The sequence below is a fragment of the Rhea americana genome, unplaced genomic scaffold, assembly GCF_003343005.1.
Source record: "Rhea americana isolate MKP2758 unplaced genomic scaffold, rheAme1 scaffold_5, whole genome shotgun sequence".
NCBI classification, from domain to species: domain Eukaryota; kingdom Metazoa; phylum Chordata; class Aves; order Rheiformes; family Rheidae; genus Rhea; species Rhea americana.
The window spans coordinates 6265313-6291651 of NW_028186645.1; the positions used below are offsets into that span (position 1 = coordinate 6265313).

Consider the following 26339-nt stretch of genomic DNA (forward strand, 5'->3'; position numbering starts at 1 on the left):
TCTACTCTAGACCAACCTGTACTTGAAGACTTCTTAGCTAAAAGCTTTAGGTTAATGATAACCATCCTGTTCCGTGTTGTAGTTGATCAGGTTGAATTGGAATGGCTTGGAAATGATTTCAGAAGAAAAAGCATTATTGAGCTTGATTTAACCTCGCAAATGAAAAGCTGTCTTGAAAGCATTTGAAGTTTTTATTTTATAAAAATACTCAGTGTTGGAAACTGTGTTTATTTAATCTAAATTGCTTAATACCTACTGAAACCACCTATTAAAATTACTTTCTATTATTTTTGTTTTTCAGAAATGGAGGAACAGACTGCTGGATCTGGGTTTGAAGATCTGTGAAGGATTATGGGATTATACATTGAAGAGCCAGCAGGCGGAATGCCTGAGTGACTGAAGAAAATGGGTGCTAATGCATCTAACTACCCTCATTCATGTTCCCCAAGGGTAGGGGGGAATTCACAGGCACAACAGACATTCATAGGTAACTTTTTTCAGTTATCTTGTCACTTACATAAACAGCTTCCTAGTTGTATATGCACTGGATTTGAATTGCTTGCAGTAATGTTACACAGAGCTCTTATTTTCTAGGTCACCRGTTTGAATCCATTCAGGGTCAATAGTGCATGAAATTTAGTGCAGTCTGATATCTGTTTAGCCTACGTATGCAGTAAGTAGATCTGCCAATTGCTAGTAAACATGCTAGCCAATTAAAAAAAAGAAAAAAGAAAAAAGTGGATTTGTTGATAACAAGATACGCCATTTGTCCTGTTTGAAGAGCAGTTGCTATCTTAATAGTATCTCATTTTTCACTCTTCCTAGATTATTTATGAAATGTATTTTAATATTGTTAAAGCATATAGTGCTTTTGATCATCAGTGTTCATTGCAGTATTGGCTATATTTAGTTGGAGAGTGAATTTCTTATTGCTAGACAGGATATCTCTGGTAGTAAGCCTGTTAAAGTAACATGCAGTCTTGAAGACAACTATTTTTTTTCCCTCCTTCTGTCCATGTTGCATCTCTGTAAATAAAGGAGTGCTTATTTTCTTAATGATATTACTTACAAGTAAGGACATTGCTTAACTAGAAACAGRAACTAATGTGCTGCTAAGAAGTTACTTTCTCATTCCAGTCATAACTGGGGCAGGTACCATCTGTGAGTGGTTTTCAGTCTAGCACAAAAGGACCTCAGTATGTATCTGTCACAATATTAATAATAAATAAGTATGCAATAAATCTAAATGAAGACAATTTGTGAGAAGATAATCTGACAGCCTGAAGAACTGTCTTAGCAGTAAATAACATAAATACTTTATAAACATATTTTTTTCTCCTTTATGCTTTGGCCTGCAACACTGAATAAGTAGTTAATGGGCAACTGATGTGCAATGTTACTTCTGTTCTTAATCACCCCTGGAAATGTGACAGTGTCCTTGGCAGAGGAGAAAAATGACTTCAGAAATTTTCTTTTCTTGGCTTATTTGACATTCCTAATGTCAATCTGAGTAGACAAACTGTTACATATGGAGTCCTCTGCTCTTATAGTAGCATGTTAAAGAAAATCTTGTTATTAATATCTTGAATACTCATGCAGTAAAGTCTTCCTTAAGATGTTATGTGTTTTCAGTGTATCTTAACTAGGAGTAGTAAAATATTTGTCCCAATGTATGTAAATCTTTCTAAACTAGTAGCCAAAACATTTCATTGTACCTTTAGATAAATAAATTTGCCTGCATATGCAACCACTGAAACCCTTATTAACCAGAAAGTGGGTAGATTTGCGTGTCGGAACACCTGTCTTCTGAGCAGAGTTTTGCAGGGGGGGATGCTCCAAAGGCCTCATTAAATTGTCTGGGAACTTTCTTTGGCATGTGGAAGGCTTTGGTGAAATACCTCAGTATTAAGCCTAAAGTAAAAGCCCATATTTAGTATGTCACTGTAAATTTATTGATCCCTATTACCTCATGTAAATTAAACTTGAAACCTTTTTCAGGAAAGTCTAAATTCATAAGGTTGTCTAATCTTAGGTAAGGCAAATGAATGTTCTGATAATTCTTGACTGAAATCTTTGGTGTGATAGTGACACTTGCATGATTGTGCTAGCAGAGTAATTGTATTATTTACAGCACTGGCTTGTATCTCTTCCTGCTTCAAGTTGTTTGGCTTTTTCTTATCTTTCCTCTTGTTTGTTTTTGTGAATGTCTCGGTGGAAAATAGATGTATGCTCAAAACTGATAGTTCAATGTTTCATCACTTGACAGAATAATCATGTTGTAATGTTATAAATGAACTCTTACAGACTTCTTGTGTATAAGGCATTAGTTCTGTTTACTCWAAAAATAGAACGAGAAATATGAGGACTTAGAGTTGTAATAGTTGTATAGCATGTACTAGCTGCCTTACTTCCTGAAAGTGGATTCAGATCTATGAGTTTGCTGTTTCAGRCACCACTGCTTTGCTGTTAAAGCACAGTATTATGCTACAGTGTATRGTTAGAAATGGAAGATGAGTGTGAAAAGCTGAGAACTAAAAAGCACAACACTTTCATAGTGCAAGCTCTCTTGTTGGTTTGCTTGACAGAATGCTAAATGTGCTTGCAGTCCATGAAGAAGTAAATCAGTGAAAATAATGAACTGCTTTTGCTGTTTAAAAAAAATTGTTCTAGCAAAAACTTAACTAGTCATCTTTTGCTGATTCGTCTACAGCATTCAGGAGAATTTCCCACCATTTTCTAGGGTGAGACATCTGTTCAAGATACTTATTTTTAAGTACAGCTCTATAATTATATTTTATAATGTGTAGGCCTGCAGAAGACTAGACAAATCCCATTATTCTTTGTCAASTACCCAAGTAGTTTTTCTTGCCAGTCATCTGTTTCTTGTAAATATTTCTGTTCAAAGATACGATATGGTCTAGGGACATGAAACTACTATTATTTTTTTAACGGTATTTAATAAATTGGTACGTTTTTATGCAGAAGTGAGGATTTCTTATTTCTTTTCTAATGCTGCTGCCTTATCAAGAAATACAGGTAAGTCAGAAAGACACTGAAATGGTGTCATTGAGGGATCCTGAACTTCCAGCAGTTGTGAACCCAGATGGGCTATGCTAATACATCTCTACTTCAAGGCTTTCTTCCCTTGTTCTTGTCTCTGGCAAAAAGCAGTTGTGTGACAACCCTATCAATAGCAGTGTTTGTTTGCTTATAATAGTTAATAGCACTATTTGTAGTATGTCTAAGGTAAATCTTCCATGTTACTGTGGGTACATATACTAGTTTGGTACCTTGGAGTGGTTCACATGCAAGTAATGCCTCATAGTAGCCTTCAGGGAAACAAGAAATTAAGACTTCTGGTGTCCCAGTTTCTCTTCAGCATAGGAATATATTCCACATCCTCAGCTTGGTTACTGGAATCCAGAATACTTCAAATAATGATGTAGCATGTTTCCTCTCAGCAAAATGATTATAAAATGACATAGCAGTTGTACTTTTTTTGTAAAATGCCATCTATGCTTTTTTTTTTAATGGAGCAGGAATTCTAGAGTTGTCTCTATCAGCAGGAGACTACATAGAACAATAGAAAAATGGGGATTCAGTGTATCACGTGGAAAGAATTTATATGGTGGTTTTTGCAACATTATCTCTTTGAAGTTGTTTTGAGTTACTGCTGTCTTTTCATTTAAATTATATTTTCCGAATGTCTTGGAATTTCAATATGATTAATAACACATTGTCTGATCTAGCAGACTTTTAAGTAAAATGGATAAAATGATTGAAGAGATCCTTCCTGCATCCCAAAACTTTCACTAATAAATGAGTTGTAAAACCATTACATTGCATGGTTTGAGGAAATATTAATTGGCTTGGCGTAAAAGCCTTTTATGAGGTTACTTAGCAATTGTTGTTGAGACTTAATAAAACAATTTACAGAAATTTTAGATTGCTGCAGTTACCATGTTCTCAAATATGAATTCAAAATGCTCCTATGTCTTTCACAGTTCTAGAAGTACCTGTCTGAAATAGCGCAGTAACTGTAAGCACTGGGTTTTGTCAGACTGGCCAGTAGCATCACTGTCAAAGTAGCACAGCAAAATAGCATCACATCAAATCTACCTGAAAAAAAAGTGGAACTGTGAGAGAAAAATGATGAACAACTTATAAAAGGCCACAAAACTGATGTGGTGGTTGGATGTGCTGTTAACATCAAAAAGCAAAAAGGGCAATAAGTAGTGAAGTTATACAAGTGTGATAATGGCAGCTTTTTAACTATTACTAGTAAAAAGAGTTTGGCAAATACTGTTTCAGAGGAATCTTTTTTTTTCCTTCTTCCTCTCTTTTGTAACTACATATAGTATACACGATGAGGTAGAAGAAAGGACACATTAGCTTACTCTGAGATCAGCAAGGTGATTGTTACAGGAGTGATACTCACACCATTTGCAAACTGTCTTTTTCTACCATACTGTTTGGAAGAAAAAGTTGTTTTAGTGTATTTTTTCTGTCATGTCTAACTTTTCAGTGTCTGGCTTGGAGTGAAAACCCTATTAAAAAGGGATAGTTACTTCAACAAGAAGGCTTGCTAAATTAATTCAGAAAATAGTCCTTTTAACATTGGAGTCATACTGCTGTTAAAGAGTAGTTAAAAACTATAGTTTAAAGCATTACTTCAGTTTCCCATTACTGCTAGAAACCCAGCTCCTAATTCTCCTTTTCTTATTAACTTACAAGCTATTTTACTTATATATGTAGCTAACATCAAATTGTTTGACATTCAAATGTGCAGCAGCTGACCTTTCCTTTCATGGCAGATTTGGTTCATTACATAATTTCTATATAAATGGTCTTTGAGGAAAAATAATTGATTTGTATTCTTTAATTATATACTGCTCTATTCAAAGGAGATCTCTAATAATAAAGTAGAATTTACATGCTCTGTTTTAAATTGTATGTGCAAACTAGCATCTGAGCTCTGTGGGCAAAGAGCCTGTTTTGTTTGACTTTTCAGCATTTCTTGTCATGTGACAGTTTTATTTTCTTGCTAAATTTCTATTGAAAATTGATTAATTGTTCTCATTATCTTGACTGTTTTGGGTACTGTGTTCTCTCTTCCCTCTTCATCCTCTCCCCATCTCATTTTCTTATGACTATGATATGTTTTATTTATATTATTTATGTTACATATAAATAAATAAAATACCAGCTGTGATTTTCTTATTGTAATTACATTTAATGCTGGAAGACTAGAACTGAAAATTGATGTGAAAGATGGAGGCTGCTATTTCACAAAGTTCATGCAGTCTTCATAAAGGTTATTTTTCATCTCCTAATTACTGGACTGGAATTGCAACACTGTGACCACAGTTTCTATTTCCTACTTAGATAACAGTATACCAGGGGCCACAAAACTACATCAAGCGGCATTGCTGGGTTCCTAGAACTATGGGTAAATTCTTAAAAAAAAAAAAAAAAGAAAGAAAAAAGAAAAAAGAAAAAAAATCTTCTTCAGATGCAAAAGAGGATTTTTGCACTTAAACTTAACTGCAGCCTTATCTAGGTATTAATTTGTTAAACTATCTCATCTGAGGAGAAGGAGAAACGTGTAGCTTGTGCAGACATTAGCAGTCTTYTTAACTGCTTTGGTGTTACCATCTTTCCTCTTTAAATTTAAAGAGTAAATGAATTAAATTTTTCCTTTTTGCCTTCAGGGACATCATCCTACTCTCATCAAGGTTATGGCTGTGAATCAAAGCTGTATAGCCTTGACCATGGCCATGAGAAACCTCAAGACAAGAAAAAGAAAACCTCTGGCCTTGCCACCCTCAAGAAGAAATTCATTAAGCGTCGGAAATCTAGCCGATCTGCTGATCATGCCAAGCAGATGCGAGAACTTCTCTCAGGCTGGGATGTCAGAGATGTTAATGCATTGGTAGAAGAATATGAAGGGACGTCAGCCTTAAAGGAACTTTATCTACAAGCTAATTTGGCAAGACCAGAAGCCAGGACGCTACAAAAAGACATGGCTGATCTCTATCAGTACAAATATTGTACTGATGTAGACTTAATATTTCAAGAAACTTGTTTTCCTGTGCATCGTGCGATCTTGGCAGCAAGATGTCCGTTTTTTAAGACTTTGCTTTCTTCCTCACCAGAGTATGGGGCAGAAATAATAATGGATATTAACACAGCTGGCATAGATATGCCAATGTTTTCTGCATTGTTACACTACCTTTATACGGGAGAGTTTGGAATGGAGGATTCAAGATTTCAAAATGTTGACATCCTTGTGCAGCTTAGTGAAGAATTTGGAACGCCAAATTCCTTAGATGTTGACATGCGTGCGCTATTTGATTACATGTGCTACTATGATGTGGTTCTTAGCTTTTCGTCCAACTCTGATTTAGTTGAAACCTTTGGTGGAAGTCAGAACTGCCTAGATGAAGAGCTCAGAGCTCACAAAGCTGTTATATCATCGCGGTCTCCATTTTTTCGTCACTTACTGCAAAGGAGAATACGAACTGGTGAAGAAATCACAGACAGAACTCTGCGGACTCCAACTAGGATTATATTGGATGAGTCTATCATACCAAAAAAATATGCTAAGGTCATTTTAAACTGTATGTATACAGATGTGGTGGACCTCTCTGTTTTGCACTCCAGCCCTTCAGTGGGTAGTTTAAGTGAAGTTCAGGCTCTTGTAGCAGGAAAACTAAACATGACTAGGGCTGAAGAAGCTATGGAGCTTTATCACATAGCACTGTTCCTGGAGTTTAACATGCTTGCACAAGGTATGTAGTACTTTGCTTTTTATAGAACAAATGACTTTGTTAGATTTCTTTTTTAGCTTGTTGTCAATTGTGATGTCTTAACATTAACTCTTCAACAAGTWTAATATTAAAAAGCTAGTATTAAAATAAGCTAGTGCTTTTTGACAATAATCCAAAAAGAGTTTAAAGAGAAAGGAGGGGAAGAAAGTGGTTGTTTCCGCAGCTTTGAGTAGGTCAGCTTTCTCCGTAAGTAGTCTCACTGGTATAGCAGCCAGTAAACCAGCAGTGGGTAACGAAGCTCTGTTTCTCCTATGTGGCCCTGTGCTTTCTCTTCACAGTTCCTTTCAGTAACTCTGTCCTCCTGGAGTAGGATATGCAGTGGGTRGTATAGCTTCATGTGTTCTGGCTTTGGGGGAAACAAGAGACATCTGCTGATATTTCAGCACTTTGCCCAAAGATAAACAAAATGACTTTTTGCAGGTGAAGTTATATTTGCTCATATTTCAAGTGCATCTTCTCTTTAAAATGTAAATGTAAATGTGCAATGGCTGTACTATAGAAGTTGCATATGTCGGTGGGATCAGGATATCTTTAAAGGTGAATGCACCTCTGATGTGTCACTTCACCGTAGGAATTCTACATGGCTGTTACGTTGTTGTAGGACTGGGAGAGAAAGGGGGGTGTTGCTGGCGAGGGCGGGGGGGCTAATTTATTTGAGCTTTTGAATTACTAGAATTAGCAATGTTTGTTCTCATGGAACAGTTTAAATGCTACTTTACAGGAGCTTACCCTGTAGCCTAGTCAGCAGATGCTATGAGTTGGGACTTTTGTTTTCATATAATTGAGAAAGCTGTACTCCGGGCTTGAACATAATGACTCAGGCGTTTTTTTTTAAATGCTAGCAATTTTGTTTGTCTGCAGTTCTTGCCTTTTTTTTTTTTTTTTTTTTGAAGAATCTGTAGTCCTTCCTGAAAATAGGATCCTTCACTGTGGTGATAGTACAGTACCCAGAATTTGCGGCACAAGTATGCATACTGAGTCTTGCTGTCAGAGGCTGGCAAGGCAGTTTAAGAAAAAGGAAGTTATTTTTCATCTTTGAACTGGAGATAAAGTATCTATGATATCTAGGGATAGAAAAAATGCTGTGTGGATTTTAACTGTATTGAGTGTCATTGAAGTAAGCTGTTCATTTCTGATAGATATAACTGGTCTTAATATTTCTGATGTTTATCTACTTTCATCTGTAAGCCCTTTTTTGCTGTAAATGACATGAGGGGAATATGAGAGAAGGAAATGTTTAGAGTTGCTATAAAGTATTATCTGTTAGCAAGACTGTAAACCTGAATGACTATTTCTGTAGTTTATGTCAAAGGGAGTACACAGTCTGTAATATTACTGATTAATTGAAGATGAATTTTAAAAAAAGACTTAATTGCACTACTGTTGCAGAACATAAAAGCGTCTCTTTCTTGATGCACAGAATTAGAGGCAGTCAGTGTTTTCAGACCAAAAGTTTAGAAGGTTTCATGCCTGGCCGTTTTTCTTGAAGGTAACTCAAAAGTTGGTGCAGTCTTTCTGCACATGCAGGCTGGCCAGGGTTACTGCAACCTCAGGTTGCACTGAACTAATTCTTGTGGTGGCAGGAGCTTTGCTCACTGTTTAACCTGTTGGTGGCAATGGAGTGCGCCGAGATAACAGCAATACAATTCCCTTAAGCTAGTTTAACTTTATTAAGAAAATAACTTTTTACAGTAGGCCTGTACATCAGCAACTTGTGTCTGTCAAAAGAAATTTGACAAGGTTATGAAGTTTTTATTAATGTTAAACTATTCAACAGAATTCAGTAAAATAGAAAACGTAAGGAAGGGACAGATAGTAAAAAGCAGATAAAATTATTGCGGAAGAGGTCATGCTTACAATAGGTTCTTCTAATGGTTATATTGAACTGTGAAAAATAGAGATATGGGAAACTAACTATTGTGCCTTTCCTAGAGGATGATACTAGGAAGCTGCTTCTCAGATGATGCTGAAAGTTGAAATAATTGTGCTGAAATATAACTTCTCAGAAGACAAGATGTATTTTCTGAGATATGTTGCCACAGGGACAGAGGAATGAGCTGTTTGTAGACTTATGTTGTTCTTGTGGTCCCTGTTGTCCCCTTCGCACCCTCACCCCATACACCTAGAAACTTCATTAAAGTTAAATGAAATGCAGAAGTGGCACTAGTTTTACTGTTATGAAGTGAAGTGTTGTTATTGATGGATTTGATCGGCACAATATTGTGCCAATTAATACTACTTGAGGACTAGATGGTTTAGATCAGCTGAAAGCAAGTGAGAAAAAAGTTGAAAATAGTGATGTATGATACAGTTTCTAGGTGCTTTTTTTTTTTTTTTTTTTTTTTTTTTTTTTTTGTAAATGCACATTATACAAGTGCTAAAAAGGATTTAGTGTGCTCAGGGCTATTGATGAGGGAATTAGACTGTGAATAAAGCCCTCAGTAAGACACTGCATGATTATACCTTCTTTCTTAAATGAACAGGGTGTAAATTTCTTTCCTCAAATTGGAGATCTGAGCTGGGACAACTGAGGAATTTGAAGATGCTCTGCAGAAGCACAGCGTAGCTTCTCAAAACAGATAAGCAATGGTGATGAGACAAAAGGAGCTCAAAGAGGAATTTAAATAAAAYTACAGATAGAAAAATAGCTTTTATGTTTTCAGTGATTGTAAATGCTGAAAAAAAAACCCAACTGATACTTGATTTGATGCTGATTTTTTGCTATTTCTACTCATTTTAACTTGGATCACTGTGTCCTAAATCAGCATCCTTTTCCATAGCGGGCTACTAACCAGTGCTGCTCTCAAATATAAACATTTTATATGTTCTGAGTCGTAAGATCTGTGGTAACAAGATTCTGACCTTTCCTTAAAGGTGTTCCCACTGCTAGGCCTGTGGGGGAGGCAACAGGAAGCAGCAGCAGATGGGCTGAGCTTGCAGAGCTTCAGCAGCATGGCCTGCTGCTAGTGCAACCCTGTGAGCTCGGCCACGCTGCTTACGGGTGGACCCGAGCTGCACGCGTGTTAGGGATGGTGATTGGGAGTGAGCAGGTGGAGGGATGCTATGGCTCTCAGATCTTTTTCGTCATTTGTGTGATAAATCCATGTATAACCACCAAAGTTGTGGATGTATGCACAGAAGAGAAATGCCATAGAAGCAGGAAAGGGTTGAAATGTATTATATTATGCAGTACTAGGAAATTCAGATATTTTTTCTCCCTCCCCCAATATAGTGATTGTTAACTTGAACTAATAATGCATTTAAAAAGAAAATACTATTACCTAGCAACAGGAGAAAGCAGTAAGCTGTTTGTAGAAAATGTGTATACGCCATAAAGATGGTATTTAGTAGCTTCATATTTAATTTACAAAGTTTGTTTTTAGCTTGTTGGTACTATGTGCCGACAATGAAGAATTATTCAAGTCTAATCTTGCACACAGCATTAAAAGGAAGCTTACATGATTGGAGGCAAAAATATATGCCTGCACTTGGCTAACAAAGCATTTAGCAAAGCATGCAGCCGTCAATAATGGCCAGTTGCTTATTCCTGCACTTATTATAAGAGAGGACAAAGTGTTAAGGGAATACTGGACATGAGGTAGAAGACAGGGATCTTTGTTTCAGTAGTGTCCTGTCTCCAGTTTCATATCTAGCATACTTCTATGTTTGAACATCACATGAACATCAGAGTTTAAGATATTATGCGAAGAGATGTTGGACGAGACAGCATTGCCTCAGTGTCAAAGACAGCTGAGTGGGTGGTTTTCTTGAAGTTTCTCAGCTTGGTTCTCTAATAGTGCTTCCCAGCCTGTCGTGCTATAGGTATCCTGTTTTGCCCAAGATCTCTGACCTGATTCTGTCAGCTGATTCCTGCAGTAGTTAAGACTTGACTTTCTTCTGTAGATTCTCTCTCTCCATCCCCCCCATCCCCAGCACAAGTCTTTGATTTAATTAATTCGTATTAGCCAATTCCAAACTTGCTAAAACTTGTCTCCCTGGTTTCCTGGAAAATATTTTGGGCTCATTATATAGAAGTCTGGTTACTCTTTCCAACTCATTTTGCTCACTCTACCCAATTTTGGCTGGGTAGTTGTAGCAGTGTCAAGTGATGTTTGTGTTTTATTTCTTCTGATCAAATGGGGGTTTTATTTCTTCTGATCAAATGGGGGTTTTATTTCTTCTGATCAAATGGGGGTTTTATTTTCGGTCGTGTTTTTTTTTCCAGTTTGATTTGTCTTCAGGGTTCTTCCTAAGAATTATCCAGATGTCATTTTTCTTCAGTTTTGGCAGATGGTTCAGCTTTAACTCTTTCTGTGGAAGTATTCCTGCTCCTAAACCAGTGATACGTCTTTTTCTGACTCTGTCCTGTTTTAATAGATGGTTTCCCAGTGATGAAGTCAGTGGTGCTTTGGATGTGCTAAGACTCTCTACTGTCCAAGCAAAACTACTTTATTGGAAAACTTACTGACCTCCATTTGATTTGATAATTCATCTGATCATTTTGTTCCAAGATCCTTAAGTATTCCAAGAGAAGCTGAATTCAGCCTTTAGATACAAATGAACTAATTGGCAAGCAAACCTTATCTGATCATACTAAGACCTACTACACTGAATAGCACAGAGACTAAGGTGCTGCAGTACTTGTGAACTATCAAAATGAAGTTTCTCTACTGCTTTCTAGTGCTCTCTAGCACTTCCTAGGATGTTTGAGCACATCTCTCACTGAAAGAGAYGTGCTTCTGCCTGCTTACTTCTGCATTCTGTCCCTGCTTTTAGGTTGTCTTGTCACCTTCCTGCTCTCCCTCAATTGTAGTAGTGTGATCATTTTAACGTGTTGACTCACAAAGAGATCAGGTGTAAAATCACTTACCCTTTCCTCTTCCATATTACAGTTCTTAAAACCAGATCAGATCTAATCCTGTTTATCATGTGCTCTCAAGATAACCCCTTTTCCTTTTCAGTGTTGCAGCATAGCAGTGGATGTAGGCAGTGCAGTTAGGCTGGTTGTTGCTGACTTTAAGTATCTTAATTCTGTTAGATGCTTATATCATGGTTCCTCTTCTACATCTTGGCCTTGGTGCTGACTCCCACATATAGTTCCACCACCTCAGCGGGACAACATGTTTTTATATTATAGGTTCTTGGATAGTGGGACCAAAGGCAGTAGTTTTGCCTTGAGAGTCTTTTCTACCTACTATTTCAAAAAAGTTTCTAAATTCAAACAGAGGGGAAAAAGTTAATTTTAGACTTACTGCTATGTATGTCTTTCCTTTTATTTTTAGGTGTTGACTTTGCTCTTGACAAGAGTAAGAAGAAAAACTTTATTTTAAAGTCATATTCAGTAGTGCAGTCTTTGATCTGGAGGCAGATATCATCCAACATCAGAAGTACCCTTGATCTCAGTAAGACTGAAATACTGATACACCAGGAAGCCCACAGTAGCAGTATTAAATACACACAAATGTATTGCGGGAAGATTAGAGCAAGTATGTCAGCTGTGTATCAGAGCTGAATGAATGCTCAAAGGAACTTGTCTGGTACTCATAACTCTAAAATAAATTGATGTATTTAAGTAAATATTAACATAAATCAGATCTTCTGATCTTTTACCACCTTACCATAACTCACTTGTACTCAAGCCTGAGTTACTACTTGGGTTTTATGTTAAGAAAATGAAAAGAAAGAAAGCAGGAAATGGTAAAATTTTTTCTTAGAGCATTGTTACATTCCAGAGTTAAGTACAAAGATAATAAATTGGACTGAGTTGTGCAACTGGGCACGTACTTAGGTTGTTACAAAGAAATCAAACTTTTGCAGAGAAACAACTTGGTCATTGCTTTCAGATTTTTTATTTCAGCAACCTGTGTTGTGGGCTTTAAACAAATACCTAACAGTGTTGGCTAGCAGAAGTACCTCTGAACTGATATCAGGTCGTCTTCCCTCAACCCTTCTTTGTTCCCATGTTAAGGTCTTCCCTCAGTTTCATTGTGGTTGAGTTGGCAGCTTTTTATGTCTACTTCACAGTTGTTTTCTGTTTAATCTGGATCAGCTGTATTGCTGAATATGCTTCTTAAGGAATGCTGAAGCCCACAGAATCGGTAAGGTTGGAAGGGGCCTCTGCAGATCTAGTCCAACCTCCCTGCTCAAGCAGGGTCACCTAGAGCATGTTAGACAGGGTTGCGGCCAGGCTGACCTTGAAGATCTCCAGAGAAGGAGACTCCACAACCCCTCTGGGCAACCTGGTCCAGTGCTCTGTCACTCTCACAGGAAAGAAGTTCCTCCTCATATTCAGGCGGAACTTCCTGTGGTTCAGTTTTTGCCCATTGCCTCTTGTCCTGTCACATGGGGCAACTGAAAAGTTTGTCCCCGTCCCCTTGACACCCTCCCTTCAGGTACTTGTACACATTGATAAGGTCCCCCTCAGTCTTCTCTTTTCCAGGCTAAACAGGCCCAGCTCTCACAGCTTTTCCCCATAGAGCAGGTGCTCCAGCCCTCTGGTCATCCTYGTAGCCCTACGCTGGACTCTCTCTAGTAGCTCCGTCTCTCTCTCGTACTGGGGAGCCAGGACTAGATGCAGTACTCGAGATGAGGCCTCCCCAGGGCTGAGTAGAGGGGCAGGATCACCTYCYTYGACCTGCTGGCAACACTCTTCCTAACACACCCCAGGACACCATTGGCCTTCTAGCCATGAGGGCTCATTGCTGGCTCATGGTCCACTTGTCATCCACCAGCACTCCCAAGTCCTTCTTTGCAGAGGTGCTTTTCAGCAGATCAGCCCCCAGCCTGTACGGGTGCATGGAATTTTTTCTCCCTAGATGCACTTGCCCTTGTTGAACCTCAGGAGGTTCCTCTCTGCCCAGCTCTGCAGCCTGTCCAGGTCTCTCTGAATGGCAGCACAACCCTCACGCGTGTCAGCCACTCCTCCCACCTTGGGATCATCAGCAAACTTGCTGAGGRGGCACTCTGTCCCCTCATCCAGGTCGTTGATGAATAAGTTGAACAGGATGGGACCTAGTACTGAGCCCTGGGGGATGCCACTAGCCACTGGCCTCCAACTGGACTCCACGCCACTGATGACAGCCCCATGAGCTCTGCCTTTCAGCCAGTTCTCAGTCCACCTCATGGTCCACTCCTCTAACTCATGCTTCCTGAGCTTACCTAGTAGGATGTTATGGGAGACAGTGTTAATAGCCTTGCTGAAGTCGAGGTACACAACATCCACTGCTCTCTCCTCATCTACCCAGCCAGTCATTCCATCACAAAAGACTATCATCAGATTGGTTAAGCCTGATTTCCGCTTGGTGAATCCATGCTAACTACACCTGATCACCTTTTCTTCCATATGTCTGGAGATGACATCCAGAATGAGCTGTTCCATCACCTTTCCAGGGATGGAGGAGAGGCCGACTGGCCTATAGTTGCCTGGGTCCTCCTCCTTGCCCTTTTTGAAGACTGGAGTGAGTGGACTCCAGTCCCAGTCAAGGACTGCTATCAGCTGGTGATCACAAGAAGTGGGAGGTGTAAATGTTGATTGCAGGCTTCTTGGATTCATGTATTGTGCATGCGGCAGAAGCAGGAGAGTGAATTTGTTTTCATTGGTTGGAAGAGAAAGCGTTAAAGCTTTTACCACAAATGTTGAATGCTTTGAACACTTAACTGTTATCTTTCACATATGGCTAAATTTACTGTTTCAAAAATCTGTTAAAATTTTAGAAGGCTAAACTGTAGAACTGTGTCGTATTATTGTAAATGAAGTTATTTTCAAGTTACACAAGTTTATCTGTTTACATCTTGCTGAGCTCTCACAGTGGAAATATACAGTTAATATAACAAATTAGGATCTGACCTAACTTTCATATCGTATCTTAATTTTGCTTTAACAGTCTGAAGAGCCAAAWTATGAGCTCTGTATTTGAATGAAGCAAAGCACAATACTATGCRCTTTGAATAGTTTTGTAATAGGTTCACTTTGAGTTCAGCCTCCTAAGGATGCGCACACATGCATGTCCTAAATACTTCTGTGCTTAGGAAGATCAATAACGGGATTAAAAGTAGCACAAAAAAGGTACCAAACTGCAGAAGACTTCARAAGTGAGTGACTGCTAATGCCCCTTGACTGTCTTGATCTCAAGTATTATTAGGTCATTTTCTCTCTTGCAAAACACTCCTACAGTTTTCAGCTTAATGTAACTAAAACTTGTGTGCTTCAGGGTTCTGCAGTGATGGAGAATCTACCTGGTTGCCTAAGTAACTGTTGACTTTATCTCACTTTAAAGTTTGGGGTTTTTTTCAAGTTTAAGGAGGAGATGGAAGAAAGCTATAGCATTCCTTTGATGCAGAGCATGTGGTGCTACAGAAAAGGTTAATCAACTGAGAGGAGTTAGGCTGCTAACTTGAGCTTGTTTTGTAGCTACTAGACTAACCAAAATATGATAAAGATGGATGCTGAACAAGATCCCATATGGACTGTACGACTATAGCAAAGTACAGGTTGTTGTGATCGCTGCTTATATGACAACCACTTTAAAAGCTGTGGTTTCCTGTTTGTACTGTCTTGGTTTTTCTGGCTTGCTCTTACTGTTTTTTTTATAGCTAATATTTTCATACTTCTGTGAAGAACCTAAATTCATATTGCTCTGTCTCTGAAGTTAGAGGAGATCACTTGAATCTGACACAGGTCATTTTGATTGCCAAAAGTGGTGCTATTGCCCTGCCTTCCACATTTACCTACTTATTTGTTCTCTGTGCTGGTTTGTTTAATTAGGGATCTAYCCTAACTGGAAGCAGGCTTGACAGAAATGAATTAACCAGCTTGCTGCACCCACGTATGACTGTGGCCCAAAGGACAGGAGATGTGGACTTTCAGAAAATGATGATCTTGTTTGAGAGCGCTCTACAAGTTGGTTAGTTTTTGTGATTGTTTAGTCACAGCCTGTGAGCGTGGGCCCTCTCCTAAAGAATTTTTAATGAGTACAGGACACACTTGGATGTTTGGGTCTCTGAGACATGGGAAGAAAGCTGATGAAATTCCTCCCCACCTCTTTCCTGCCAGAAGCTTGGTTGGAACAGCAAGGGTGCTCGTTGATGATAAAGAAGTCTCAAACTTCCAAGTACCTTGCAGTCCATAGCAGCTATGAGTCATACTGCTGAACTGTTCTTTAAGCATGAGCAAGTTTAAAAGTGTGGATCATGGCTGCCAATATGGTCTGTTCTAATGTGACGAACTTAAGAAAACATTCAGAAGCTTCTGGACCTCAGTTCATCATCTAGATGAATTCTTACTACTCTCTCCAGTAGTTTGCATGAGTTTAGTGGACAGGTCTCCTCCACAAAATGAGTTAGATCTGGCTAACAATATTGTAGTAAGAACTTTGCTTAATGCCATTTTTGCTAGTTGTTGAGGACACCTAATTTGTTTTAATGGGTCTGCCGACTGTCTTGATAAAATTTCAGTCTGATAGTTAGTATATTAACTATGGGCTCAAACTGTTTGTTTGGAAGGGCTGTGGAATCACATTTGAGAGAGAACTGGGAAGGCAGAAAGGACTTGTTCATAAGCAGGACTTTAAACTATTAACATCCAGCAGAAGGAGTGCATGAGATTTTCATTTGTCCCAAGTGTGAAAGAGAATGTTGTCTTTCMTTTCTTTACACTCTAAGCTGAACCTCTCAGAGATACTAATGCTCACAGAAGCTTGCAGTTTGAGACACTGCAAACAGATCGTTTGAAAGGCTGTCCCTGCCTGAATATTACAAAATAATACTCATAGGCGAAGAATGCTCCTTTCAGCTGTGAGGAATAATATTGTGGCTACTAGATGACTGCCTTTTTGCTGAATGGCTGAGTGTTAAAGCAAGGAAAATTTCTATTGAAGAAAAAAAAAACTGACTTCCTTCTAGAGCTGGAATTGGGATGCCCCAATTTATTAGATGTTCAGAAAACACTTTCATTATCACCTGATGCTTATCTGGGAAGAAATACTTTTAATATACATTCTGTTCTGACACAGATTAAAATTACTTAGGAAGGCCACTGTTTCACTTGCTAGACATCCTAAGCAAGCTTTTCACTTGATATTGTGTTAATGGTGATTCTGGGATAGTAAGACTTTATAGGAGAAATAAGATTGAACTGGTACTCTATTTTTTATAAATCCGTAGTACTCAGCTCTTCAGAACTGCATTTCTTATGGCAATAGTTTTCTCTCTTTGCAGGGAGCAGTTATCCTTACTGTTTCAAAAATAAGCATCGGATGTACAAATGCTATGAATGGCATTCACTTTGAGAGAAGTCTCTGCTCTTACAGTTTGTTTCGTTGTGAGTGATTTCAGTGGATGTTTCGGATCTACATGCTGCCTTTGAAATTAGTCTTTAGGTGTAATTGTTAGACTTCAGGAGAATATAATCATCTGCTGAAGTCAGCTTGCATGCAGCTTTAATAATTAGAATGCACAAAAGCTTGTATTAGAATTTAGCAGGGGAAAGACTTAGTGCAACAGACAACCAAAATTTCAAAAAGTTGTGCATTTTTTATTTAGGAAAGCTAAGTCTGCTTAAGTATATTCTAACTAGGTGTTTTCCAGTGTCTGAGCTTTCASTGACCTTGCCAGGTTTCCTGCTAACTTGAAACTTTCTTTTCTTGAGCCTCAAAAGGCAAGAAAGTCGGGAAGGGGAACTTGGAATTTTTGAAGACTCTACAATGAGGTTTTCCCCTTAGGCTTCTTGGAAATCACATATCTAACTTGTTCCGAAGTGTATTTCAGTGAGCAGTTGTTGCCCCCTGCTTTCGTCTGTAGCTGGGAGAGTCAGTCTCATGTTCCGGTCCCTCTAACCAGCCTTTTCTGTGTGTTCACTGTTCACTTCAGTGTGGTCTTTGCCATACAGCTTAGATGTTAGTATCTACAGTAAGACGTTTTCCTTATTTCTACTGTAGCTCAGCTATTCTGAATGGATTTTTCTCAGAAACAGCAAACTTTAGCATTCTTTGCTAAATGAAAATAGGAAAATAGCTCTTATGTCAGTGGCTACACTGGTATACCTTCCTTCTCTGAGGTTAATCAGACATATGAAAAATATATAATCAAAGTGCATGTGGAGGAAAGATTCTGTTTTAATTGTGAATTTGGTAAAATACTGTTGGGGATGCAGGCATTGTTCTCAAATTCCCTTTGAAAAATTAATAAAATTTACCTTTCAAAACTAAATTACATTCAGACATATTCCTGGAATCTGCCGCAAACATTCTCACTGAACATTGATTCTGAATACAATTTATTGTCTTTTATACCTATTAAGCATTGAAAAATTAAAAGGTAGAGTATTGTTCTGGTAATCAACATCTGGACTTTGTTTTCAAAACTATATTTAAACATGAGGGGTGTTATAAATTTACTTGTCACATTAAGTTATTGCTTCCTCCTACTGCTTAAGCATTCACTTTTCAGTGGCTTCTCATGTAAATAGTAGTTCCTTTGAGGGCGTCTTTCTGCTTGTCTGAAGTATGGTGTTCTCTTAAAACTTATTACTGCTTATTCTGTAATGGCTTATCCTTCATGGTATTGGTTGCAATAGAAATGGAGCTGGTGCTTCCATTTCGCATGCTAACCTATGTGGAAAAGTAAGATTTTTCTTTTAATACTATTAGTTGATCTAAGTGCTTTTTGARTATGTGCAGGTGGTTCAGAATACCAGGTGTAGCACCACAGAGAGCCTATCTGTTTTTTGTTTGACAAACATTAAGATTACTATACTAAACACTCAGATTAATCTAAGAGCTCAATAATGAGGTACAGTTCTCTAAACAACTGCTACAGCTTAGTTTTCTRTTTCAGAAATGTTTAAAAAAATGATCAAGTATTAAACAATAAAACTGTAGTGCAAGCCTCTTGCTTTCGACAGTCCAGGGATTTCATGGCCTGTATCTTTATCTAAAACTGTATCTCAGCTGAGCTCTTAGACTAAGTGGGGTTGTAATTTTGTRCCTGTAGCTGATAGTGGATTGTTTTTATATGTAATTCTGAAACAGGAATTTTTCTTTAAACTGACATCCTTATTTTCCAAACAGCAGTGGTACGCAATGCATGTGTGAACCAGATGTAAAACTGAATTGAGTAAAAAGCTAACATCAAGTTATTAACACTGCTGTATGGCTGTCTTGGCACAGTAACCCCAACTGTCTGTCCAAGCACTCATATTTCCAGCCCTCCTGCAGTGCATTTTCTCTAATTTCCTCCAAATCTGCCCCATCTCCTTTCAGTCTCTTAATATATTGATGTCTCTAAATATTCCCTGTCTCTTTCAAAATCCCTGTGCTCTATGCAGAGCAAGTCCTAATGCTGCAAAGGGTTCGGAGCAATCATATCAGATCCTGCGTAAGTAGGAGCCTGCCTCTCATACTCTACTTTCTGGTTCCATATCTGCAGAAGTGCTTTTCTTTCCTGGCATCCCTCTGTGCCCTGCTTAGTATGGAGGCCAAGGTGTTGGTCTAGAGCTGCTGTTGCTTCCACCTTCTTTGCCAGTCAGAAAATTATGCTTTGCTGGCCTTATCCTGTACTGGGTAGCTGAGAATCAACAACACCTCACATCTTTTAGTCCTGTGTCATGAGAGTCAGTACCTGAAATGATATGGACAAAAAAAAAATAAATAAAAAAGTTACACTCTCTAAACTGTTGTAGTAGATACGCATTTGTGGGTCTACTGTAAGTTGTGATGTCTAAGACTCAAATGTGCAATTTTGTTAAACACTTGAATAATATATGTTAATCAAAGGGATTGTATTACTGAGCTAGTTTTCCAGGCATTTATCCTGGCATACCAGCAAAAATGACATTTCATGTGGCTTTAAAACATAAATGATTATATAATCCAAGTTCTAAGCCACAGTTAAAGGTACATCAAACTTTTAGTCAGAGTTCAACTCTGCAAGCCTTTGTACGGTATTTCTCATTTCAATCTCGCTATTGCTATGATAGGAGTCATATATTCCTGTACATTACTTACTTAGATGTGTGTTATTCCTTGAGGACCAAAGGGGTTCTGTAACAACACTTTTGATTCTTGCTTTTATTCCATAGGCTGTGAAGATATTATTGCTGAGAGCATCTCACTAGACACCTTAATTGCCATTCTCAAGTGGAGCTCTCAACCCTATGGGTCCAAGTGGGTTCATCGTCAAGCATTACATTTCCTCTGTGAGGAGTTTACCCAGGTCATGACTTCAGATGTCTTCTATGAACTAAGCAAGGACCACCTGCTTACCGCTATTCAGTCAGACTATTTACAGGTAACTTTACAGTTCAGAATACAGCTAGCCCTGCTCAAAGCAGGGTATGTTATACCATTATTAGAAGTGTTTCAGAGTAGATCATTTTAAACTTCAGCCAAGAGTATGTATGTGTGAATGCTGAGTTTTATATTGTATATATTAATTGTTACTTCAACTTTTTTTATTTATATACTTTTTTAAAAGAAAACTATTCTGTTCTTGGCTTGTAATGCTGCCCAAACTGGTTGTGCACGCTTTGGCTTGGAATCCTAATAACAGTTTAGAAATAGTTACAGACTGGTTTAGATGAAGTATTTCTAGACTTAACACTCTCCTGACACATTTTAATTTTTTTATTAAATAATTACATGTACTGTACTTATGCTGTGACAACATTTATCCTAGTAGGGGGCAGGGGAGGAGCAAACAAACTAGTAATCATTCAAAAGATTTCATGTATTTGTTCTGGCAGACAGTTATCTCTTATGTCATGTATTGCAATATTTCATTTTTCTCATGACTTTTCTCCAGTGATTGTGTGGTTTTAGGTGGATGAAACTCTACTGACTAATAGAAAAGCTGTGGATTTTGCTGCCTCTCCTCTGTAAAGGAGATGTTTGTAATGATGACCAGCCATATAGTTTACCCATAATTTATCTCTGCCTTTTTTTTTAGTTAAATTCATTCTTCATCCTAAGTCTAGAGAGTATAGCATATAATTGCACAAAAGTAAATCTGTGCTCAGTTGATACCCCTACATAAAGAACCCCCTCCAAAGCTCAAAATGGAGCACCAACCTACATAAATCTGTCTTACTCTAAGTTTCTGCCTGTTTTTAAGACTGACGTCTCACCTGGATCYGTTTTCCACCAGACACTGGAAGCAGAATCAATTAAGACTTTGAATGAACAGGTTTTGATTGTCACGATCACTTCCTTGCTGAATCTGTCTTCTGTTCCTCTTATTTGTTTCCTTGATAGGGCAACTCAATTTAGAATTGGGACTAAAATTTGGTCTGTTTTATATTCCCATGAAGGTGAAGAATGCCTCATCATTTGAAAACTGACAGGGATGGTACAGCAGTAAAAAGCCATGTTCAAATCTATTTTCCCTTTTTAAGCTTTTATCTTTAAGATTTTAAACTTATTCAGATTTGTTAGAAACTGTAGGGCATGCTGAAAACCTTGTTTTAAAATGCAACGTACAGAATTGCAGAGAACAACTAGGTGATGTATATAGCAAGAATTTATTCCAGAACTTCTGTTGGAAATTGTGACTTTAGAAATGATCAATAAACAGTTAAGCTGAAAAGCTAAAAAGAGTGAGAGTTTAGGGGTGTAGGTTAGGAAGGACAACTTAAAAATCTTCRAGGGAGAACAGAAGCAGCAGACTACTTTATTTTTAAAAAGAGATATGTCTTTTAAAGTGGGCAAAATGCTCCAGATTCTTTGAAAGCTGCTTTGATTAGGAAAATTTTGCTTGGTAGCAAAAAAAGGTTAGTTATTTCTACCACATTTTTCAAGAGTTTATGTATGAGCAGTACTAACTAAAATATTTAAAGCAAGTGTTACAGCAGATCAGAAAGTACAAATATTTATTTTGTTCCTGGTACAGTTGTGTTTCTTTTTAGCTGTGGAAGGTATGTGATTTTTTTTTTTCCCAATGTGCCATTAAACTAAGCTTATACAGGTTTCTGATTTCTCTTTCTACCAGGCAAGTGAGCAAGATATTCTTAAATATCTTATTAAATGGGGAGAACACCAGTTGATGAAGAGAATAGCAGACCGAGGTAAGGATCCTTTAAAGAAACATGCAGTACCAAACCAAATAAACCTAAAAGTATGTCAGCCCTTTTTGTGGGWAATCTGTAATTTAAGGAAACTTAATCTACACTGCTCATAGTGCTTTTGTTTAGTTTTGACTGTACTAAGAGGATGATGCATCTTATTAAAAAAAAAATCTAGAAAAATAAAACCACAGGCATTGAGAGAGCTGGGATTGCTTAGCTTCAAGAAGAAAAGGATTGAATGGAAGGGGACCTTTATCAATGTCTGTAAGTATCTAAGGGAGAGAGTAAAGAAAACTGAGACTTCAGTGGCCCYCAGTGATAGGTTGAAGATACTAATTTAAATAGAAGAATTGATGTTTAAACATAGCAGTTTTTAACTATAAGGGTAGCCAAAYACTGGAATGGGTTGCTCAGAGAAGTTGGAGTCTCTATCCTTGGAAATGTTCAAAACCTGCCTGGACAYGGTCCTGGGCAGCCTGCCCTGCCCTACCCTGCTATGAGGTTGGGGTGGGAGTAGAGGGGAAGTGTTGCACTAAGGATATGCAAATGTCTTCTATGATTCTCTGCTTTTTAGTAGTCTTTTTGATTTCCTGTTGCCTCAGAGTAATTTTTYTTGAAACTACTTCAGTAAATAGAAAAACTCTAGTATCCTCTAGTTTGTGCTGATACAGGCTTTTCACACACATTTGTTTTATTTTTTAGTTTAGCATCAACCTTTTGCTTCAGTTTCAGTACATTTCTTCCACAGAAGTCTGTGGTAGTGAGAAACAAGCCATTAAGTGGTATTAATGTTTTTTCTAAAGTAGAAATAAATTTACCTTTTAACTGAGGTACACATTATTGCTACAGTCATAATTTAAATGGTGATCTTGTGTGTGTTGGATGTGGGAAGCAGGATAATCTGTATTTCCCAAAGTACAAATGCAGGTAGCTTGTAGGTCATCCACGCCTACAAAATGTCAGTCACGTAATACAATGAGAGGAATAATAATAATGAAAAAAACAATAGAATCAGCCTGTGTAAGAGCAGAATCACACTGGTGGAGTTACTGTGCTTAGAGGGCTTACCATGTTATTGAAATCCACTATTATTGCTTGTGATATAGCTGTGTTGTCATGGCCATCTTAAGCGACAAAAGGTCTATTAAGATATACTGTTAAAGATTTGARTAAATATTTGCCTCCTACCTTCAAAATGAGATTTTATATGTATTTGTCTTAGGACATGTTGGAATATGATGGAGTCAATCAGACTGTAACAGACCCGGATTGGTAGAGAAGCTGTTCATTTGGAGTAATCATGCAGCTTCTGATCTGTGGTGTTCATTAAGTAAATAACTCTGTCTCCATTTGCTAGGTTAATCAGGTAATGTGATATGAAAAAGGAGATATAAGAGTTCTGCCAAATTTTGTCAAGTTAGGGCCATATTTAGTCTAGTAACTTGACCTGAATATAAGAACTTTCTTCAATGAYGTTCCTGGTTTTACAGCTCTACATATATAGTGTTGTCAGTCAAATACCYGAAAGCATTAGAAACTGTGTTGTAATACACTGTGGCTGAAACTTGAGCTGCATGTATTGAAAGGAGGATGCCTATGTTGGGTAGGTTTCACCAAAGTCCGAAATTAGTCAAGTTTGGGGGCACAGTACCTAAAATATAGGTAAGGATGGTTAACTACAGGAGGGAGAATCATGCAAAAATGTCTTCTTGTCACCTTGCAGTGTTTCAGAAGATACCCACTGTTGGCTTATATACAGCAAAAATAATGAAAATAATTTGATTTGGCTTGACACAGCTRTTATTAGGTGGATTACACCCCTGAGACTAGGCTAATTTATACCAGTGGTTTCTTCTGGCTTTAATCTGTAGGAAGTAACTACTGGGGAAAGGGAGAGGAGATGCAGGAGAGAGTCCTTGGGGGAACTGCCAGTAGCTACAGATAAATGTTTTCATAGTATAGCTATAGGTAGAGCCTTATAAACCTCTCAACAACGCATTATTTTTTTTTTCTTTTTTTCCCTTCCTGCCTGGTTCATGTTTTGAAACTAACTGCTGAACAAGCGTCCTGTTTCGTACAATCTGAACCTGACTGTGCTGATGCTTTGTAGCATATTCTGATGCATGAACTGGTTTTGTGGAACAATGTTCATAAGCATTTTTTAATGATTTTTTTTTTTTCCTAAAACTTCTTGTAAGTCGTGTAACTTATGCTTTCTCTTTTAAACTTTTATTTTATGTATACTTTTTACTTCCTTCTCACAGAGCCTAATTTACTGAGCGGTACTGCTCACAGTGTGAACAAAAGAGGAGTAAAGAGACGAGATCTTGACATTGAGGAGCTCAGAGAGATCCTGTCTCCACTTCTACCTTTTGTCCGTATAGAGCACATCTTACCCATGAGCAGCGAAGTACTGAGCGATGCAGTAAGTCATTCTCATACAAATATCTCCAGGATCTTTGTTTGAAATACTACAAAAGTTCAGTGTGGTTTTTTGAGAATTAGTTTCTAAGATGTCATCACTCAGTAATGTATATGACTTTTTTCCTCGTTAAGTTTTTTGTACTCTGAATCTTTCAGAAGACTTAGAAATTGTGTAAAGTCCATGTAAGAAATAAAATTCTTGCAAATTTTTCCCTGTACACAGCGTTTTGTTTATTAAATAAACATTAAACTTTTTTTTCTGATTCTTAAAGATGAAGAGAGGCCTGATTAGCACACCTCCTTCAGACATGCTACCGACCTCAGAAGGTGGAAAGTCTAATGCCTGGCTGCGGCAAAAAAATGCTGGAATATATGTGAGGCCAAGACTGTTCTCGCCGTATGTGGAGGAGGCTAAGGTAATAACTGTTAATAACATTTGGCCACTACTAAACTGGAATCATCAGGGGGTTCTGTAAACAGGGAAAATTTTTGGYGTGTTTTGTCTCTCTTTGCATGTACTGGCCTAAAATACTAACATTTTCAATTTAACAAGACTTACAAGATTGATCATCAGGCTCAAGTCTCTAGAACTGGTCAGAAAAATTTCAACAAAATTTTTTTTTGTCGAAATTGAAATGTTTGCGAGACAGATCTTGATGAAATTCCACCGGAAACAAAGCAGCGTTCTGAGGGAAACCTCCCTGGTTTCCAGCCAGTTTGCCGGCCCAGCTCCTCGGCAGCCCACCTGGCAGGCGGATGGCAAGGTGAGAGCCTGAGAGTCCCAGTTCTAGCTAGTCAGCAACATTGGTGCCAGGTCTTTCAGGCTCCCCAGCTCCCGCTAGAGCTGGGTGGAGAAGTACCATTCCACTGGGCAGAGGATTTTGATTTAGACAAAAAGCAAGCAGTATCAGAATATAATCAATATTCTTTAGATCCTCTGCAAAATGGAATAAATATCCTGTGTCCAATTTTAGAGAAGCTCTTTCTGTCCCACTGCAGCAGTAGTTTTCCTATTGAAGGACTTGCATGAGGGCTGTAAAACCGAGTACCCCATAGAACCTCTGATGTTGATAATGTTCAGTGACAGAGTGGAGATGGCTCCTGTGCAGGGCAGAAACATCCCATGTTCTGTTTGCCAGAATGGGCGCCTCAGACTGCTAGCTAAGGTCACTAATTAAGGCAGCCCTGATTTAGGGCAAGAGCTGATCAGTCCCAGCAGTAGAGCTGACTGCAGAACAGGAGGGTTAGGTGAAAGTTCATTCGTCCATCTCGTCTACAAACTCTAAACACTGCTGTGGTGAATACAGAGGTTTTTGCCCCTGTGCTGAAGAAGATAATTTTCTAAGTGTGTGCGTTGTCTTTGACTGTCCTCTTTGAGGGGAGTGGAAAACACACTTTTGAATTTTGGGCCCAAAGATTAGAGGATGGGGTGGCACGGAAGAAACAAAGGAAAACTAGCAGGTTACAATTGTATCTTTGTAGCTTGGATTGTTAAACTAACAAAAATGTGTTAAAGAGTATGATGAAAGCTTTGACTCTTTTAGTACTCACTATACAGGAAGTGCTTTAGCAGTAAGCTTAGGGCGAAAAGTACATTCTAAATATTATTTTTCTGTCAGGAATCCTAGGGGGGTTTTTTAGTTATTTTGCTGTTACTATTTTTAAAAGTATAATTAACTGTTCAACTTTGGTAAATATGTGAATCATCCCTCTTTGGTGAATACTACTATCCTTAGTTTGACTGTGAAGTGCCAAAATTGCTTATTAGTGATTTCAATTCCTTTTTTTTTTTCTTTGTTGGCCTTCCATTTCTTGAAACAATTCAGTTCAGCATTAAATGAGACCTTTAACCAAGGTTACTCATAAACCTCCTTCCATCAGTTAAGATATCTGAGAGCAGCATATCTCACTTGCAAGCTAGTGTGTTTAATTCAATATGCCAGAGTTTGAAACGTAGGTAACAGCCTGAGACAGAATCCAGAGGCTCTGACTTTGGATGGTTGCTTTCAATCTAACGGTTACAAAATAAA

General features: G+C 38.1%; 1 protein-coding gene across 2 annotated transcripts in view; it reads left to right on the forward strand.

Moving 5' to 3' along the window:
• Positions 1-305: 305 nt before the first annotated feature.
• Positions 306-26339, forward strand: part of BTBD7 (BTB domain containing 7) — a 38420-nt gene continuing 12386 nt past the window's right edge. The window contains exons 1-7 of one of the 2 annotated variants that reach the window (XM_085317523.1): positions 306-487; positions 5712-6791; positions 19906-20114; positions 21810-21885; positions 24150-24310; positions 24582-24725; positions 24960-25073. In XM_085317523.1, the coding sequence (XP_085173649.1) occupies positions 406-487; positions 5712-6791; positions 19906-20114; positions 21810-21885; positions 24150-24310; positions 24582-24725; positions 24960-25073 (1866 nt within the window). In that variant the 5' untranslated portion in view covers positions 306-405. The remainder of the gene's footprint in view (positions 488-5711; positions 6792-19905; positions 20115-21809; positions 21886-24149; positions 24311-24581; positions 24726-24959; positions 25074-26339) is intronic. The other variant, XM_085317524.1, reaches the window with a different exon arrangement.